This window comes from Gallinula chloropus (assembly GCF_964237585.1).
Source record: "Gallinula chloropus genome assembly, chromosome: 9".
In the NCBI taxonomy this organism is placed as follows: Eukaryota; Metazoa; Chordata; class Aves; order Gruiformes; family Rallidae; genus Gallinula; species Gallinula chloropus.
Window position 1 is genome coordinate 20,096,861 of NC_140094.1, and position 15,936 is coordinate 20,112,796.

The 15,936-nt window shown below is 68.9% G+C and overlaps 2 protein-coding genes across 3 annotated transcripts; both read right to left on the reverse strand.

Moving 5' to 3' along the window:
* Nucleotides 1–24: 24 nt before the first annotated feature.
* On the reverse strand, nucleotides 25–8,902 carry MAN2A2 (mannosidase alpha class 2A member 2). Of its 2 annotated transcripts, none has more exons than XM_084267856.1 (23): nucleotides 8,768–8,902; nucleotides 8,044–8,198; nucleotides 7,595–7,849; nucleotides 7,330–7,474; nucleotides 7,070–7,241; nucleotides 6,429–6,556; nucleotides 6,137–6,310; nucleotides 5,647–5,833; nucleotides 5,351–5,528; nucleotides 4,979–5,181; nucleotides 4,620–4,802; nucleotides 4,384–4,498; nucleotides 4,209–4,276; nucleotides 3,886–4,051; nucleotides 3,413–3,649; nucleotides 3,201–3,323; nucleotides 2,976–3,090; nucleotides 2,744–2,877; nucleotides 2,495–2,636; nucleotides 2,141–2,274; nucleotides 1,279–1,473; nucleotides 1,077–1,187; nucleotides 25–651 (listed from the first exon to the last, which is right to left on the reverse strand). In XM_084267856.1, exons 2-23 carry the CDS (start codon nucleotides 8,173–8,175, stop codon nucleotides 499–501), a joined length of 3,450 nt encoding a protein of 1,149 aa, XP_084123982.1. In that variant the 5' UTR covers nucleotides 8,176–8,198; nucleotides 8,768–8,902; the 3' UTR covers nucleotides 25–498. The 2 variants fall into 2 exon arrangements, with proteins under 2 accessions (XP_084123982.1, XP_084123981.1); XM_084267855.1 differs by having other exon boundaries at nucleotides 1,077–1,190.
* A 210-nt stretch (nucleotides 8,903–9,112) lies between these two features.
* On the reverse strand, nucleotides 9,113–14,296 carry FES (FES proto-oncogene, tyrosine kinase; the record flags this gene model as incomplete). The annotated part of the gene is made up of 18 exons (XM_084268013.1): nucleotides 9,113–9,429; nucleotides 9,514–9,636; nucleotides 9,819–9,976; nucleotides 10,101–10,224; nucleotides 10,338–10,432; nucleotides 10,626–10,744; nucleotides 10,834–10,887; nucleotides 11,102–11,224; nucleotides 11,526–11,735; nucleotides 11,935–12,012; nucleotides 12,098–12,284; nucleotides 12,354–12,476; nucleotides 12,558–12,677; nucleotides 12,770–12,907; nucleotides 13,095–13,278; nucleotides 13,646–13,742; nucleotides 13,819–13,992; nucleotides 14,072–14,296. The coding sequence occupies 18 exons, from the start codon at nucleotides 14,294–14,296 to the stop codon at nucleotides 9,287–9,289; spliced, it is 2,475 nt and encodes an 824-aa protein (XP_084124139.1). The 3' UTR covers nucleotides 9,113–9,286.
* Nucleotides 14,297–15,936: the final 1,640 nt, after the last annotated feature.

A 15,936-nucleotide genomic window follows, 5' to 3' on the forward strand; every position in this document is an offset into this window, starting at 1 on the left:
CCACAAACCACGCCAGACCAGGGCCCTTGGAAAGAGCCTCATGTTTCCTACAAGCTCCTGGCCAGCTCAGTCTCCAGTCCATCCTCCAGCTGCCCCACGGGGCTGCCAGGGAGCCTGAAGTGCTGCCCCATGGGTCGGGGGGAGCCCAGCACGGCCCCTGGCCCACGCCACTGCGGTGGGCACGCTCCTGGGGCAGCCGAGCAGATGCAGCAGGGCAGCTGTGCCCACCCTGCTGCCCTGCCCTGCGCAGAGCAGTGCCCGGCCCCTGCCCTCTACACCCAGGCAGCGTCCAGCAGCCTCTGCAGTTCGCTCCCGCTGTCTCTCTGAGCACGCAGGGCTAATCAATTAGAAGGCAGCAGCCTCTGCAAGTCCGGCACCTCCTGCCCAGCACCCTCCTGCTGCCCTGGGCCCGCTGGCCCAGCCTCTCCCGGGCCATGCTGGTGCTGTGGGGCTCCCACGCTGCCCAGCCAGTCTGCTCCTCTTCCTCTCCGGGAGACGCTACCCCAGGTGAAGGCGGAAGGTGGCGATTTCCATGGGCTCCAGGCGGATGTTGGTGCTGTTGGAGGCCGCGGCCAGGGGGTACATCAAAGTCAGCGAGGTGGGCTGCACGGAGCCCAGCTCCAGCCCCTGGAACAGGCTGCCCAGGGCCAGCTACGGAGAGAGGAGGGGGAAGGTTTGGTGAGGGGGACGTGGCATCCGGCAGCGTGGCACTGAGCATAGGGCAGCCCCAGGCGTGCCATGCTAACAGCTGGGGCACAGACCCCCCACCACACCTGGGGCACCACGCTAGCCCAGCCCAGCCCACCCCAGCCCAGGCTCTGCCCTTCCTTGCTGGGTGACAAAGGGCTCGCCCAGGCTCCAGCCCCGCTGCCTCCAGCCTTGCTGGGGCGAGGGGCAGAGGGGGCTGTGCACTGCACCATGGGACTCGGGACCAGCCATCATTCCTGGGACACTGGTGCTGGGGGATGCAGGGACCCTTCCAGCCTCTGCCCCGGTGCAGCACAAGCACAGGACGTGCCGGTGGTCCCAGCCTGGCTCTTACCTAACGGTGGGAGGGGGCGGCAGCCAGGTCTTACCTTGCCCTGGCTGGTGGTGCAGTTAAACCCCAGGTTCTTGGCCTCCAGGCTGCAGTCAAAGCCTTTGCGGTGCAGGATCAGGGCTGCCTCGGCCGAGGGTAGCGAGTCGTCCTGCTGCGGAGCCGGGGGGTGAGGTGTGAGCCGAGGCAGCGGGTGCCAGAGCACCCAGGTCCCGCTGCCCCGCTGACGGGGCACAGCTCACCTCTGCCTGCAGCGTCCGCAGGTTGAGGATGTGGAAGTCGCAGGGCAGGGTGGTGGCGAGGGGTGCGAAGGAGCGCAGGGCTGGCGGGGCCGGCTGCTGCGGGGCCACGGGCAGGACCAGCGCCTCGGCGTTCAGGTGCATGGAGGTGATATGGCTCAGCAGCGAGGGGAAGCTGACCGGGCGCTCGTCCTGCACCTGCCCAAGAGCACGGGGGTCAGCACAGGACCCCCCACTCCTCACAGTCCCTCCAGCAGCTGCAGCACAGGGCGCCCCGAGCAGCCCCAAACCAGGCATGAGCCCCCTCCCCAGTGCCCAACTGGGGGGGACAGCTGCCAGCTGGGCAGTCTACACCGACCCCGGCTAGGTGGACTACCTGCTACAGGGCCTGACTAGGCTAGTCACTAGCAGCTAGAGCACGAGACAGGGAGACAGCACAGCCAGGCTGGCTGTTACCTCTGGGCTGCCAGTCCTGGCGCCGGGGAGGCCCAAGGCTTTAAACACGGAGGCCAGTTTGGAAAAGAAGCCGGAGCTCTGAATGGGTGACGTGGTGCCCACATAGAGAGCAGCGAGGGGACGGGACAGAACACTGTGAGTACGAGGGCAGGGCGGCTGCGCAGGGACAGACCCTGCTGCACGGTCCTGCTACTCCCATGTCTATGCCCCTGTTCCAGGCCCGTCTCCGTGTGAGGCCAGCGGGATGGCTGGGAGGGCCATGGGGCAGCGGGGAGCCAACCCTGCACCCAGTCACATGCAGGGCTTTCTGCAGATACCTCCACCCAGCTCCAAACCAGGGCAGGGCTGGACTCAGCGGGACAGCAGCCCCGTGCCCCACCGCAGCCCCACAGCCTCACAGTCCACGCACCTTGCTGGCAGTGGTTCGGCGCTCCAGGAGCAGGCGGAACCGGTTGCAGGTCCGCTTGTTGTCCTTCAGCCCCTGGCCCAGGCCCCGGTTGTCATCCTGCATGAGGCGCCGGTCCAGGATCACCTCCAGCTGGCCTGCAGAGATGCATCCCAGAGCCCCAGCTTCACCCAGAGCCCAGCCACCCCGCATTGCTCCTCTGCTGCTGCATGTGGGACCACTCCCACAGTGCCAGGGGCAGCCAGGCAGCTCCCAGAGACAGGACAGGGGCACCCCGTGCCCAGCCTACACCCCTCCTCCCCAGCACCCCCCACCAAGGGCAGCCCCCCGAGGCACAGCCCCACGGCCCCAGCTCACCGCTGCCGAGGCTGGAGACGCCCAGGGCCTGGGCTGTGTGCAGCGTCAGGCGGCTCTGTGTGTCCTGGATGTATGCCATGGCAGGCATGGGGTAGAAGTTTGCCTGGAGCGGCAGCTTCTGCTGGTACCTGCGGGCCTGGATCTGCAGAGGGACAGAGGTCAGTGGCCGAAGGCAGCGCCCGCGGTGCCGAGTACTGAGACCCAACATACTGAGGGCAGCGGCTGCCCCTTCCCCAGGCTGCCGGGTACCTGGAAACCGTTGAGGTCTGTGAAGAAGGTGTCATCGCTCTCGATGTCGGTGCTGAAGCGCAGGGCCAGTTCCTTGTTGACATGGTCACGGATGTCCACCAGGCAGGACACGTCCAGGGACAGGCCCTCCACCCCTGCACACAAGGCAGTGAGGGGCTGGGCCCTGCCAGCAGCGTCGCCCAGCAGCCCCAGCCAGCAGCCCCCCCACCACAGCCGCGCATCACGGTCTCACCTGGCACGTTGTAAAGCCGCACCACGGTCTGGACGTGCTGGTAGTAGCTGGCAACCTCTGAGAAGAGAGGTCCCTCTGTCACCCGCACGACTGGGGGGTCCTTGGGGGCGTAGGGCTGTGGGGGAAGCAGGGCTGCGCTGAGGCCACTGCCAGCACAGCTGGCGTTCTGGCATGGCCAGAGTCCCAGCACAGCTGCCAGCGGCCCCTCAGAGGCAGCGCCCATACCTTGGCCTCGCCGTCAGGTAAGAAGAGGTAGGCTCCACTTTTATCCTTGGAGGTCCTGGTGCCGTAGACAAGGAACTCACTGCTCACCCTCTGCTCCCGCTCCTCCCCAGCACGCCGGATGCTCTGCAGGGCGCAGGCCGGCGCAGCGGTAAGCAGACCTCAGGGGAGGGCTGTGCCACATTCCCCTCCCCTCCCTCAGCCCCCCAGCTCACCTGCAGCAGGCCCGAGTGCCCTGAGAAGCAGGCCCGGAGGTGCTGGTTCTCCAGGCAGAAGTCCTCTGCGACGGCCGGGAAGACGTGCAGGGGTAGAGCCTCCTGCCTGCGCACGGGCAGGTCCCGGCCGTGCAGGTAGAGGCGCACAGGGGGCCGGAGCACGGTGCGGCCGTCCACAGACCTGCGCAGCTGCAGCACGCGCAGCCCCAGCGCGGGCAGGCGGGCCAGGACGGACACCTGCGGGCAGCACCCAGGCTGACCGGCCCCAGCCTGGCAGCACCACCGGCATGTGGGGATGGCAGCAGGGCCAGGGGGCTGCCGAGGGCGTGGGAGCACCAAGGCCTGGGGGTCTGTGCTAGGACACAGGGCAATAGCTGCCCCAGAGGAGGGCTCACGGCACAGTGTCCCGGACAAGGGAGCAGTGTATGGGGATGGGGCTGAGCACGGGGGTGGGCAGCGGGACCCCCTCGTACCTGGTAGACATCAGGCACCATGTTTGTGGCCGTGGCCCATTGGGCGCTGAGCTGGGAAGGCAGGGGCTGCCCCTCCTCAGACAGCACGCGCACGTGCGGGGAGTCCACCAGCACCGGCACGACACTCAGGCGCTCCTGCTCCAGCGGGTTGAACACCACCAGGAACCTGCGGGAGGGATCACGCTGGAACGGCCCCCAGCCCCACGGTGGGCTGGGTGCCCCTGCCCCATACCACCCACAGGTCCTGTGCAGCCACACACTGCTTCACAGAGACCCCCAGACGCCATGGCCCCCTGTCCCCCCACACCCTGAGCAGTCCCTACCGGGGTGAGGAGTCCAGCCTGACCACCGTTCTCTCCGGGAGGGAGTCTTGGCTGGGACGCGTCTCGTCCTGGGGAGAGGAATGGTCAGAGCCCCGGCACACCCAGCACTCAGCAGCAGCAGGGCCGCGCTCCCTGTGGCACGGGGACAGCGTGCTGGGGACAGGGAGCTGCTCACCATGCTGAGGAAGGGTGCAGCAGGGTCGTGGCGGTAGGTGTCCTTGTCACCCAGCACGAGGTAATGAGCAGCATTGATGATGACACGCTTGAGGTTTGTGAGGGAGTGCAGCAGCCTGGGGCAGAGTGGGACACTTGGCACCATCCCACTGTCCCCAAGCACCCCCTAGCACCCCAACCCCGCTTCCAGCCCTGTGCTCTTTCCCCCCAGCCCTGCGCCCTGGCCCCTGCACGCACCGGACTCCATAGTCAACCGCCACGGCTTCCTTGGCAGTGCCAGTGATGGCGTCGTGGTGCTGGAAGAGGCCCAGGTTGCGGCGGGCGTTGGTCAGCAGGGCGTAGTCCGAGAGCGGGTACCTGCCGTCGGCACCAGTGCGGCGGGCGTGGGCGAGCGCCAGGCTGTACAGGATCTCCGCTCCCCTGCACAGGGACAGAGTCACCAGGGTCCCTGTCCCAGCACCCTGGGCCCGGCAGCGCCAGGACGGAGCCAGTGCCAGGCCCTAGGGGCGGATAAGGGGCACATGCTGCCCGGGGAACTTGTGGGTGCTGCCTGTGCCCCCCCAATGCCTGCCCCGCAGCCCCATGCTTCCCCTCACCGGAGGTGTGCCTCCAGCACGCGGTCCATGCTCTTGTAGAAGGGCCGGGAGGTGAAGTAGCCCGTCCAGTAGTGATCCTCCCGGTCCGCGTAGGAGAAGAAGTCCCCGCTCAGCACCGGGAACCCTGGCGGCCTCATCCCTGGCACAATGCCCACCTTCTTGTACAGGGCGTCAAAGTAGTCGGAGAGTGTCCCAAACTGAGCCTGGGGGACAGCCCGGGCAGCCCTGAGCACGGGGGGAGCTGCCGCGGCCCCCGGCACTGCCAGCCCTCCGACTGCACTCTGCGTGTGGCCTCCCCGCTGTCCCCATGCATGGGGTCCCTGCTCCTCCAGCCCCCCTGCACCGCCCCACGCCCCCCCCCCCCGCACGTACCTGGACGTGGAGGTTGGGCCGGGAGTTGAGGAAGTCGAAGATGCGCTGGTAGTTGAGGAACTGGGCATCCCACTCCTGCGGCTTGTCGTAGCGGAAGTCGTCTCCCAGGGGCACCAGCAGCACCTTGCTGCGGTACAGCTTGGACTTCTTGCGGTACTGGTCCAGCAGCAGCTGGGCTCTGCCGTGGGGGGACAGGGTGTGGGGAGCCAGGGGGTGAGGCGTGAGGGGCCGGGGAGTAAGGCTGGCTCCCGGCGCAGGGCAGGGGGCTCCGAGCCTCTGGTCCCTGCAGCACTCACCGCTCAGCCACGTTGGCATCCGTGATGGCTCGGGGAGGCACCTTCCAGGGGCAGTTGATGCGGCCGCCTGGCAGGCGCTTGAAGTCAAACTGGCAGCAGATCTTGGGGTCCGGCCCGCAGGTGTGGGGCACGTCGTAGCTGTAGAAGGGCATCATGTGGCAGAAGATGTCGGTGCTGCCCTCTGGATCTGCAGGATGGGATGAGCGTCAGCGATGGCTCTCCCTCACCACTCCCCGAGCCATGGCAGGGGGCCCACAGGCACATGGGTGCGGGGATGGCTGCTGGGGCAGAGCAGGCCTGGCACACGGGCTCACCCGCTCGGAGCCCAGCAGCCCCCCCAGAGCACTGGGGCCAGTAAGGGAGTCAGCCTGGGGCTGTCCCACCACAGCCACAGCCTCCTGGTGCTCAGCTCACTGCCTGCACAGCGCTCAGCAGCTGTCCCCTGCCGCTACCCATCCCAGCGGGGACCCCCTCCCCAGCAGCCCCTCACCCCATGTCTGTCTCCACATGAACTCCAGGTTCTGGGTGGCAGCGAAGTGTTTCTTGATGGCGTAGTGCACGCGCTGGATGAGCATCCCCGTCAGGTTGGAGCGCTTCAGCAGGTAGGGCATGGTGGAGCTGTACCCAAAGGGGTCCACGGCCCAGCCCGACCGGGGCGTCACGCCTGGGGGGCACACAGACCTGTCAGCCCTGCAGCAACTCCCACGAGTGGGGTCCTGCCAGGGATGGGGGTGCCCAGACCCCCGGCCAGCCCCTTGCCCAGCATCCCGCCCCGCTCTCACCAATGTTCTTCTCCAGCCACTGGTGCCCCTCGATCAGCTGGTCAATCATGGCGAAGTAGTGGGAGTTGGCCTCGTCCGGCATCACCCAGCCACCCGTCACCATCTCCAGCTGCCCGTTGCCAACCAGTCTGCATGTGGGGACAGGCCAGACACGGTGGCTGAGCCCTGTGGCGAGCTGTGTGCCTCTGGCACAGCCTCCACCTGCCCTGGGGCCACTGAGTCCCTCCATAAGGCCATGTCCCACAGCCCCCGCTGTCCCTACACACACAGACATTCTTCCACAGCACCACGCTGGCTGAGGCCTCAGCCAGAGCCCGGCCCCACACAGGGCAAGGCCCTCCTCTGTCCCCCACAGCCTCTGTTCCCTCTGTCCTCCACCCCCAGTGCTCCTGGGGACAGGGGCACTCGCAAGGCAGATGTCTCCCACCACCCAGTCCTGCTCTCCAGGTCTCCACCCCACTGAGGGTGCTCTGGGCCTTGTGAGGCTCTGGCATCTCTGCAACAGTGCCTGGTGTTATAGTGGCAAGAGGGAGAGTCCCAGCTCCAAGAGCATGGGGCACAGCATGGGGCAAGACCAGCTTCCTCCAGCCCCTCACGGCCCTGCTGCAGGGCAGGCAGTGGGGCCAGGCAGACGGCCCTACCTCCGCACCGCAGCCCGCTTCTGGGCGCTGATGTTGTCCCACCACTTGGAAAAGAAGGAGATCTCGGACCAAATGAAGCGCCGGCGCGGGTCCTCCTGCATCTTCAGCACCATGCTGTTGAGGATGTGCTGCGTCTGGTCATAGTAGTACTTGTCGAAGGTCTTGATCCAGCCTGCCAGTACATGTCGGGGGTTATGGTGTGGGGCCCAGCGTGGGGCAGCAGGGGCTGGGGCAGCCTTTCCCCTCCTCCTGCAGCTCACCTGGGTCGTTGTGGGAGTGCGGCACCACGAACACCTGCAGAGGCTCGGTGTCCCACTCGTTGGGCTCGTAGGTGATATCAAAGCCCTGCTTCCACACGCCGCCATCCTGGTTGTCGAAGGGCAGCAGGGAATACACTGCCAGCATCTGCCGGGTGGGAGGCAGGACTCAGGGAGGACCCCAACAGAGCAGAGCCTCCTCTGGACCCCCTCACGCTATGGGAGACGGGCGCTGACCTGCGGCTGGGCCAAGAAACCAGCCCCTCACCTGTAGGTCTGGGCTCTGGCCCTTGCCCCCCAGGGCGAACTGGCAGTCCTGCGGCGAGACGGAGAGGAAGCTGGGGCGACTCTCCGGGGGCAGCACCCAGGAGCCATTGGCAGCGTGGTGAGGCAGCGCCGGCTGCCCCTCCGTGTGTGCCGTCAGCTCCAGCACCGAGTCTTTGATGTGGCTGATGATTTCGTGGTTCTCCTCCAGCAGCTGCTCCAGCTGCTCGATGCGGTTCTGCAGCACCGAGATCTGACTCTGGGGGTGGGGGGAACGGGGCGGTGAGAACCTCCGGGGCCCTTTACCGGGTGGCTCCCGGCCTCGGCCGGCAGCGGCAGGGTAAGAGCCCTGGCCACTGTCCGGCCACGGCTGCCCCGCTCCCCCCGGCCCCTGCCTGCCCCCCCGGCTCCCCCCGGCCCCTGCCTGCCCCCCGGCTCCCCCCGGCCGCTCACCCTGGGGAAGTTGCCCCCGCTCTGGTGCCGCGCAGGGTCGTGCTGCACCCGGTCCAGCATCAAGTAGAGGGAGAAAACGGCCACGCAGAAGATGGCAGCCCCGCACACCGTCACCTGCTTCTTCAGCTTCATCCCGGCGGGCTGCGGGGACGGACCTGCACCGGGCAGAGCGGCGCCGCTGCCCCCACGGTCACGGGCCGGGCAGCCGGCGGGGGGGGACGCGGCGGGGACACCGGGGACACGCAGCGGGACACAGCGCGGGGACGCGGCGGGGACGGCGCCTCCTGCGCTCGCCCTGGGCTGAGCCGCTCCGGGGGCCTGAGCTCGGGCAGCCCGGGCCGGTGCTCCGGGCCCCGCCGCCACCTGCCGCCCTTGGGCCCCGCCGCCCGGCTCCCCCTCGGCCCCGGCTCCCCCTCGGCCCCGGCTCCCCCTCGGCCCCCCCGCCCTACTTCGCTTAATCCGGGGCCAGGTATTTATAGCCCGGGCTGGAGCTGCCCGGGCCCGTGGCCGCGTCAGGCCCGGCCGCCGCGGGGCTGGGGACGGGGGGCCGGGCCGGCAGAAGCCGGGGCCAGGCCAGGCCGCGGCGGCCCCACCGAGCCGGGCAGCCCGGGGCCTCCGCGCCGCGGCCCGGCGCGGGGAGGGAGCGGGGAGGGGGCCGGGGCGGGCCGGGGCCGCCCACCGCGGGTCGGCTCCGGGGGCGGGGGCGCGACCGCTCCGCTCTTACCCTGGGCGGCTCCGCGGCTCGTCCCAGCTCCTTCACATCATCACATCGACCGCCCCGGGACCACCGGCTGCAGCGGCCGGGGTGGGTCAGGCCCCGCCCGGCCGGCCCCGCTCGCCCAGCCCCGGCCCCGGCGTCCTCCCGCCCCGCCGGGAGGCGGCTCCACCGCGCAGCGCAGCGGGGCGGGGCGGCCCTTGGGGCGGGACCGACCGGGCCGGGATCCCCCCCAGGTCCCGCAGCCCGGCCATGAACACAGTGCAGGAGCCCCCCCCGCCCCGCCCGGCCCCCGCCGCCCCCACCCCGGCGCCCGCCCGGTCCCCGCGGGTGCGTTACACACGGACACAGCGCTGCCGCGCCTCTCGCTTGTTTATTGCACAGCATGAGCCCGCCGGAGCCGCGGGTGCCCCGCGGAGCCCCCGCCCTGGCTGCCCGAGGGCCGGGGGGGTCGAGGGGGGGGGTGGTCCAGGGCTGCGCTGCCCGGAGCGGGGCCGGCGGGGGGGCTCCCCTCGCCCCGGAGCCCCCTCACCGGTGCCTCTTGCGGATGCCGATGAGGTCCTGGTGGATGGAGCTGAAGCTGGGCCGCTTGCGGGGGTCGTACTCCCAGCAGCGCTGCATCAGGCGGTACACCTCCTCGGGGCACTGCTCGGGGGGCTCCAGCCGCACACCTGGGGCAGCAGGGACAGGACGTGACAAGCCGGGACACCGGCCCCCAGCCCCCCACGGCCCTGCCGTGTCCCCCCGTCCCTTACCCTGCTCCACCGCCTCTCGCGTCTGCTGGTTGCTGAGGTTGGTGTAGGGGACGGCGCCCAGGCTGAAGGCTTCCCACAGCAGGATCCCAAAGCTCCAGACATCGCTCTCCGAGCTGTATCGGCCTGGGGACATGGGGTGGGATGGATGCTGGCTGTGGGGGACACCTGTGGCATTCCAGTGTGCCCCAAATCTCTTTGCCAGCCTGCCCTGGACCAGGTGCATGGGAGCAGGATGGAGTTCCCGGGGATCCCAGCTCCCAGCCAAGCTGTGGGGCCACTGGTCCATGCCCAGCGCCATCCCTTACCATAATTGAGTGCTTCAGGGGCCGTCCACTTGACGGGGATCTGCTTCATGCCCCCCGTGGAGGCGTAGATGCCACCCTCCTCCTCCCGCGACATCCCAAAGTCGCTGATCTTCAGGGTGTTCTTCTCCGTCACCAGGCAGTTGCGAGCGGCCAGGTCCCTGGGACGGCCCAGAGCCATCAGCCACACAGCCCCCCACTCCCAGGGACCCCCTCCAGACACGGGACATGGGCAGCAAGGGCTCTGGCACGTGCCTGCCCTGCCCAGCGCCCGCCGCAGCCCACCTGTGGATGCAGTGCTTGCTCTCCAGGTACTCCATGCCAGCGGCAGCGTTCTCCGTCATCTTGATGAGGTCCTTCACCCGCAGGTGGGGCCCCTCGCTGCGCAGGAAGCTCAGGAAGTCCCCCCCTGCACCCAGGATTGCCGAGCTGGCGGGTGGCTGCCCTGGCACACCATGGCAAGCTCACACACACACACACACACACACACACACATGCTCCGGCAGCGCCGGGGCCACTCACCCTGCACCAGCTCCATGACGATGTAAATGGGCTGTTTCTGGGTGCAGACGCCAATGAGCCGGACAATGTTGGGGTGGTTGTACTGCTTGAGGATCCTGTGAGGACCAGGGCAGCATCATGAGTGCTTTGGGGCCACTTCCATCCCATCCCCAGGACGCTCTGCCTCACCAGCCCAGGGACACAGCTCTCTGTGCATAGATGCTGCAGTCCCAGCAGCGCTGGAACAGCCCCAAAGTCCTGGGGACAGACAGACAGACAGGCAGAGACAAGGGGCACGGCAGCACAGACCTGGCTTCCTGCAGGAACTTGGCCTTGAGCTCGGGTGGGAGGGTTTCCCGGCAGGACTTCACAGCCACAGGGGTGTTGTCGGCTCGCAGGCGCCCGCTGAACACCTCCCCAAAGTTGCCCTGCACAGACAGAGGTGAACTGGCCCCGCTCGGCACGGCGCAGCCCCCGGCAGCCCCTGCCCTCCCGCAGCCCCTGCACCCTGACTCACCCGGCCGATGCGCTCCCCCAGCAGCACGTCCTCATGGTTGAGCACCCACTTGTCCTGCGTTGAGCGGACACAGAGGGTGGTGAGCTGCCAGCCAGCCTGCCCCAGGCCCTCATCTCCCCCAACCCCCCTCCATCACTCCCCCTGCCTGGGGCTAAGTCGCACACCATGGCTGGAGGAGCGGGCTTGGGGCTCCCAGCCCAGCTCTGAGCAGAAAGACCAGGGCTGCCCCATGCACGGGGGGGGGGCTCACCCCCCTCCCCACTGTCACCTTGGGCACAGCCCGGGCCAGGATGACGCCGCTCTTGCGGGTGATGGGCTGCTGGCTCTGCAGGAGGTGCTCGATGAGCAGCGGGATGGTGGGGAAGCCTTCCCCCTCCAGCCGGTACAGACTCTGTGGGGAGGGGAGGCTGATGCGTTCCCTGCGCTCACGAGGGCTGGTGTGCACGGGTCTGCACGCGTGGATCAGTGCACACACACACACACACACACACACGGCACAGGACACACATGCACACCAAGCAGGGCAGGCACACACGAAGGGGCATTCACATGTGTGGCACAGGGCTCGTGCCCCATGCTGGGCCCATGCCAGGATGGGGGCACACAGCTCATCTTGTGCACTCACAGCCCTGGCTGTGCCCAGGCAGGGACCACCCCCCCCAAGCTGTCCCCTTGCCCCCGTGGTCACTCACGTCAGCAGCCTGGATGATGAAGTGCCGGGGCTGCCCGTCCCACAGCACGCTCAGCACGTACTCCTGCTTGCCCTGGCTCTCCCGCACCAGGAAGTCCCCGCTGCAGCTCAGCAGCTCCTGGACCTCCGAGCGCGGGATGGCCCCGTGGTACCAGGCCTGCTGGCACAGAGGCTTCTGCACCTCCGGGATCAGGGGCACGGGGGGTGGCAGCTGGATGGAGACGGGGGGGTGAACACAAGACCCTGGCCCCTGCTCGGGGTAGGGTACAGCAGGCAGGGGAGCTGGGCTGGAGCACAGAGGGGAGGGGGCTGGAGGGGTGAGGAGAGGGCGTGCTGGGGGGCCTGGAGGCTCAGCAAAGCAGCTGGGCGGGAGGTCAAGGGGTGAGGGCTGGAGGTGCCCGGGCACTCACCGAGAACTTGGGGCTGAAGATGCCTGAGATGTGGTTCTTGAGGGTTTCCAGCGCGCTGGCCCCACTCCGCTCCTGCTCCTGGGGGGGGAGGCGTGAGCTGGGTGGGGGACAAGGGGCAACACGAGCCCAGCACACCCCAGCCCCATAGTGGGGCAGGACTCACCGTGGAAGAGACAGAGACCCGGTCCTCCTGCAGCGGCAGGGCGGGCAGGGGCTCCCCGGTCCCCAGCTCCGCCAGCTTCCTGGCCAGCACGTCCCGCTGCGCCTGCAGCTTGGCCTGGGCGCAGAGGCAGCCCTCCAGCTGCTGCTGGGCCTCCTGCAGCCCCTGCCGCTTGCCCAGCAAGTGCACCCTGGGGACGGGATGGGGCGGTCAGCCCCCGCCGCCCCCAGCCCCTCGCCCCCTGCCCGCCACACCTCACCGCTCCACCGGGCTTCGGCCCTGCTCCTCCACACGGATCTCCGCCTGCAGCTCCCGCACCCGCTGCTCCTTGCTGCTCACGGCCTCGGTGGCGGCTGCCAGCTCCTCCTCAACCGACGTCAGGCTGCGAGAGACAGGGGTGCCGGGGGTGCCGAGCCGCGGTGCTGGCAGCCGTGACCCCCGCCCGTGGCCCGGCCCCGCTCACGAGTGCTGGACGCTCTCGATGGTCAGCTCGTTCAGCTGTAGCTCCCCGGGCGCCAGGCTCTCCGTCTCCTCCAGCAAGCTCTCATCGAAGGACACGGCCGGCGGCACCTCGGCGACGTACCTGCGGGCACCCGGCACGGCTCTACCTGCCACCAGCCCTGTCCATGCCGCGGGGCCGCCACGCCAGAGGGGTGCAGCCACACCGGGCCATACCTGTGGCTCTGGATGAAGCTGCTGTACTCAGTGGCCGGGTCGATGGCGTGGATAGCCTCGGCAATTTCTTGGTGCACAGCCATCACATCCTCCTGCACCAGGCTGCTGATGCTGTAGTACTCCCCCAGGATCTCCTTCCTGTGGGGACGCAGGTGCTGGGGGCTGCCGGGACCCTGTGCCCCCCGGCCCTGGGATCCTGTGCCCCCCGGCACTGCTGCCCACCCTGGTGGGGTGCTGGCAGGAGTTGGGGGGGGTACTGCCACTTCTCAGGGCCACAGGGTGCCCAGGGATGGGCAGGGGGATGTGGGGCATGCTGGGTGCTTACAGGACGAGGACCATCTCCTGCTGCAGGCTGTAGAGGGACTGGTGGAGGCTGGGCAGTGCCCGCTGGTAGTGGTGCTGGTGGTGGAGCGCGGCCGCCTGCACGGCCAACACGTACTGGTTGTGCAGGGCATAGAGCTTCCAGAGGCTGCGCACATACTTCTCCTTTGCCTTGTCCCGCTCCTTGTCTAGGGGGAGAGACCATGGAAATGCCACTGCCTAGGGCACTGCTGGGCCCAGAGCTGTGGCACATCCCCCCAAGCACCAGCCAGGGGCTTCGCAGGGTGAGAGGAGGGGCCCAGGGGGAAGATGGGGCTGGGAGGTGTCCCAGGGTGGCCCCCCCAAGGGGGGCCAGCACCGGGGTCACACCACACCTCCCCGTGCACAGGGATGCACAGGGATGCTCCTGACCCATTCCCAGGCTTCCCAGAGCCAGGTTGGGCTCTCCACACACCGCTCATCCCCAGAGTCCTCGCTGGGTCCGGGCTGGGTCGCTGGAGGGGGGACACAGCGGGCTGGGGCAGGGGCTGGGGCAGGGGCTAGGCTATTGGGCACCTTTGATGGCCTCCTGGTACTTGCGCTTGGCCTGGGCGCTGTCACGGGCCAGGCTGCGGTACTGCGCCTTCAGCTTCTCAATCTCCTGCTGCGTGGTCTGCGGGGGACACGCTGTCAGGGCAGGGGGGGGCAGGGCTGGGACCCCGCTCCCTGCCCCTCCGGGACCCCCGTACCCGGGTGTAGTCCTGGCTGAGCTGCTGCCACTGCTCACTGAAGGCCTTGCGGAGCTGCTGCTTGTCCCGGATGAGCAGGTTCAGCTTGGCCAGCGGCCCCGTCGTCAGCTCCTCCGCGTGTCGCCGCAGGAGCTGGCTCAGCGTCTCCGTCCGGCTCGCCACAACCCACCATGACTGTGGGGATGGACTGTCAGGGATGGCCACCCCCTGGCACACACACACACCCACCCCCTGCACCCCAGGGCAGCCCTACCTCCCCGATCTGGCTGCCGTGGTCACCGGCGCGGAGCTGCCCAGGGCCCTCCTGCTTCTCCAGCTGGGAGAACATGTGGTGCAGCAGCCCCGCGTACTCCCGGTCGCTCTTGGCGCGCTGCGACATCCACTTCTTCATCAGCTCCAGGAGGCGCAGCTCGCTGTCCTGCAGCCGCAGCAGCGCGCTGTGCCCCTGCGGGCACCACAGCTCTGGCCCGAAGCCCATGGCACCGCCGGCCCGGGCGGGAGGAGGCTGCGGAGCGGCGGGAGAGCCTGAGCATCCGGTGCCACCCTGCGCCTGGCACCACCTTCACGGTGGCCAGGGCACTTTGCATCTCATCCCCTCACCGGGACGCACGCCCGTCCCGGGCTGGGTGGCTCTCTGCCTTGCAAAGCGCATTCAAAGCAGGTGGGAGGGCTGAGCGTGCCCCGGGCCCTGCGGCGGCTGCAGCCCCTGCGCACCGTGCTGGGCTGGGGAAGCGTGGGGTCCGAGCCAGCAGCGTCCCCCGCAGCCACGCAGGATGCCCTGGCCGGGGCACTGACCCACACGTGCAGCAGCTCCAGCCCTGTCCTGCCTCCCGGCTCCGTCACCCCTGCGCAGGGGCAGCCGGGCAGCGGGCACGCCGGGACAGGGCAGCCCGCAGGGGCCAGGGCACGGGTGGGGAGCTGGCAGGAGGGGGACGACACGCCGAGCCCCAGAGGAAGTTGCCGAGCCTGGACGTGCCCCAGCTCCCAGGACTCCAGCACAGCTACTGGGAGCTGAGCTGGTCCCAGCTGCGGTCTCAGTGTGCCCTGCCTCATGGCAAGAGCTCAGCAGGAGCAGGAGGTGCTGGGACACGGGGCTGTGCAGGGCAGGACGTCCCCTGGCACAGCCCACGACCCCACCAAGCTCCAGAGACGAGACACACCCCCTCCAGCCCCACAAAGGGATCTCCCCCCCCCCCCAGCCCACGCTCCATGGGGACATGCCCCCCGACCTGCCTGTGCCAGGAGGTCCTCGCTGCGGGGCTACGCTGGCGTCCTCCCGGGGCTGGGACCAGCAGAGCCTGGAGCTGGTGCGGTTCTGGCTCCTGGGGAGGAACAGGAAGCCCGGTGCTGACCATACAGCCATTGCGAGATTTCCTGCGCTTCCTCCCCTCCCTGCCAGTTCCCGTGCCCGGGCTGACACCGGCTCACGGCTCCTCTGCAGCTGGCAGCCCCAGCCGCGCCCGGCTGCCGTGCACCAAGGCCTGGCACTGCCAGGAGCTGCCCCCACGGGGCCCCAGGGCTGTTCCTTGCCCCAGCTGTGGCCCCAGACCCCAAACCCCCTGTGGGGTTTCGCCCCACAGACCCCCCTTCAGCCGTGCCCAGTCCTGCCTGTCCACCAACCCCTCTCCTGGCTCCTGCCCCCACAAGAGGCTGCAGGGACAGGGCAGTGGGAGGGGGGTCCGGAGGGGACTCCAGGGTTCCACGCTGTGCCACTGATGGGGGGATCCATCTCGTCTCCACCCCTGGGCCTGGCCCTCGTGCCTGTCGAAGGACAGAACATCCACCTCATGGGTGCCCATGGAGCCCTTACCCCAGCCCCTGGTGCCAGCCTGTGCCTGCATGACCAGCACCCTGCTCCCTGTGGCAGCCCCTGTGCCCCCCCCACCCCCCACCCCAAAGTGCTTCGCTGGTGCCATGGTGGGACCAGCCCTGGCAGCTGCATCGAAGGGGAGCTGCCAGCCCGGCGCTGCCCAGCTCAGTCCAGCTGGTCCCAGGTGGTTTGTGCTCAGCACCCCCCTGCCTGGCAGGGAGGCCCCAGCCCCGAGGGACGTCATGGTCACCTCCCAGGCCCGGCCAAACCGACTCCGTTGTAGAGGAAGTCGAGGGAAAAGCCGGGTC

What these genes read in the sequence shown, in the direction of transcription:
- MAN2A2 (XM_084267855.1), bottom strand. Translation starts at nt 8,175, where the DNA reads ATGAAGCTGAAGAAGCAGGTGACGGTGTGCGGGGCTGCCATCTTCTGC. An exon ending in GCGGGGGCAACTTCCCCAGG is followed by an intron (nt 7,850 to 8,043) that starts GTGAGCGGCCGG and finishes CCCCACCCCCAG; the next exon opens with AGTCAGATCTCGGTGCTGCA. An exon ending in CTGCACCCTTCCTCAGCATG is followed by an intron (nt 4,277 to 4,383) that starts GTGAGCAGCTCC and finishes TCCTCTCCCCAG; the next exon opens with GACGAGACGCGTCCCAGCCA.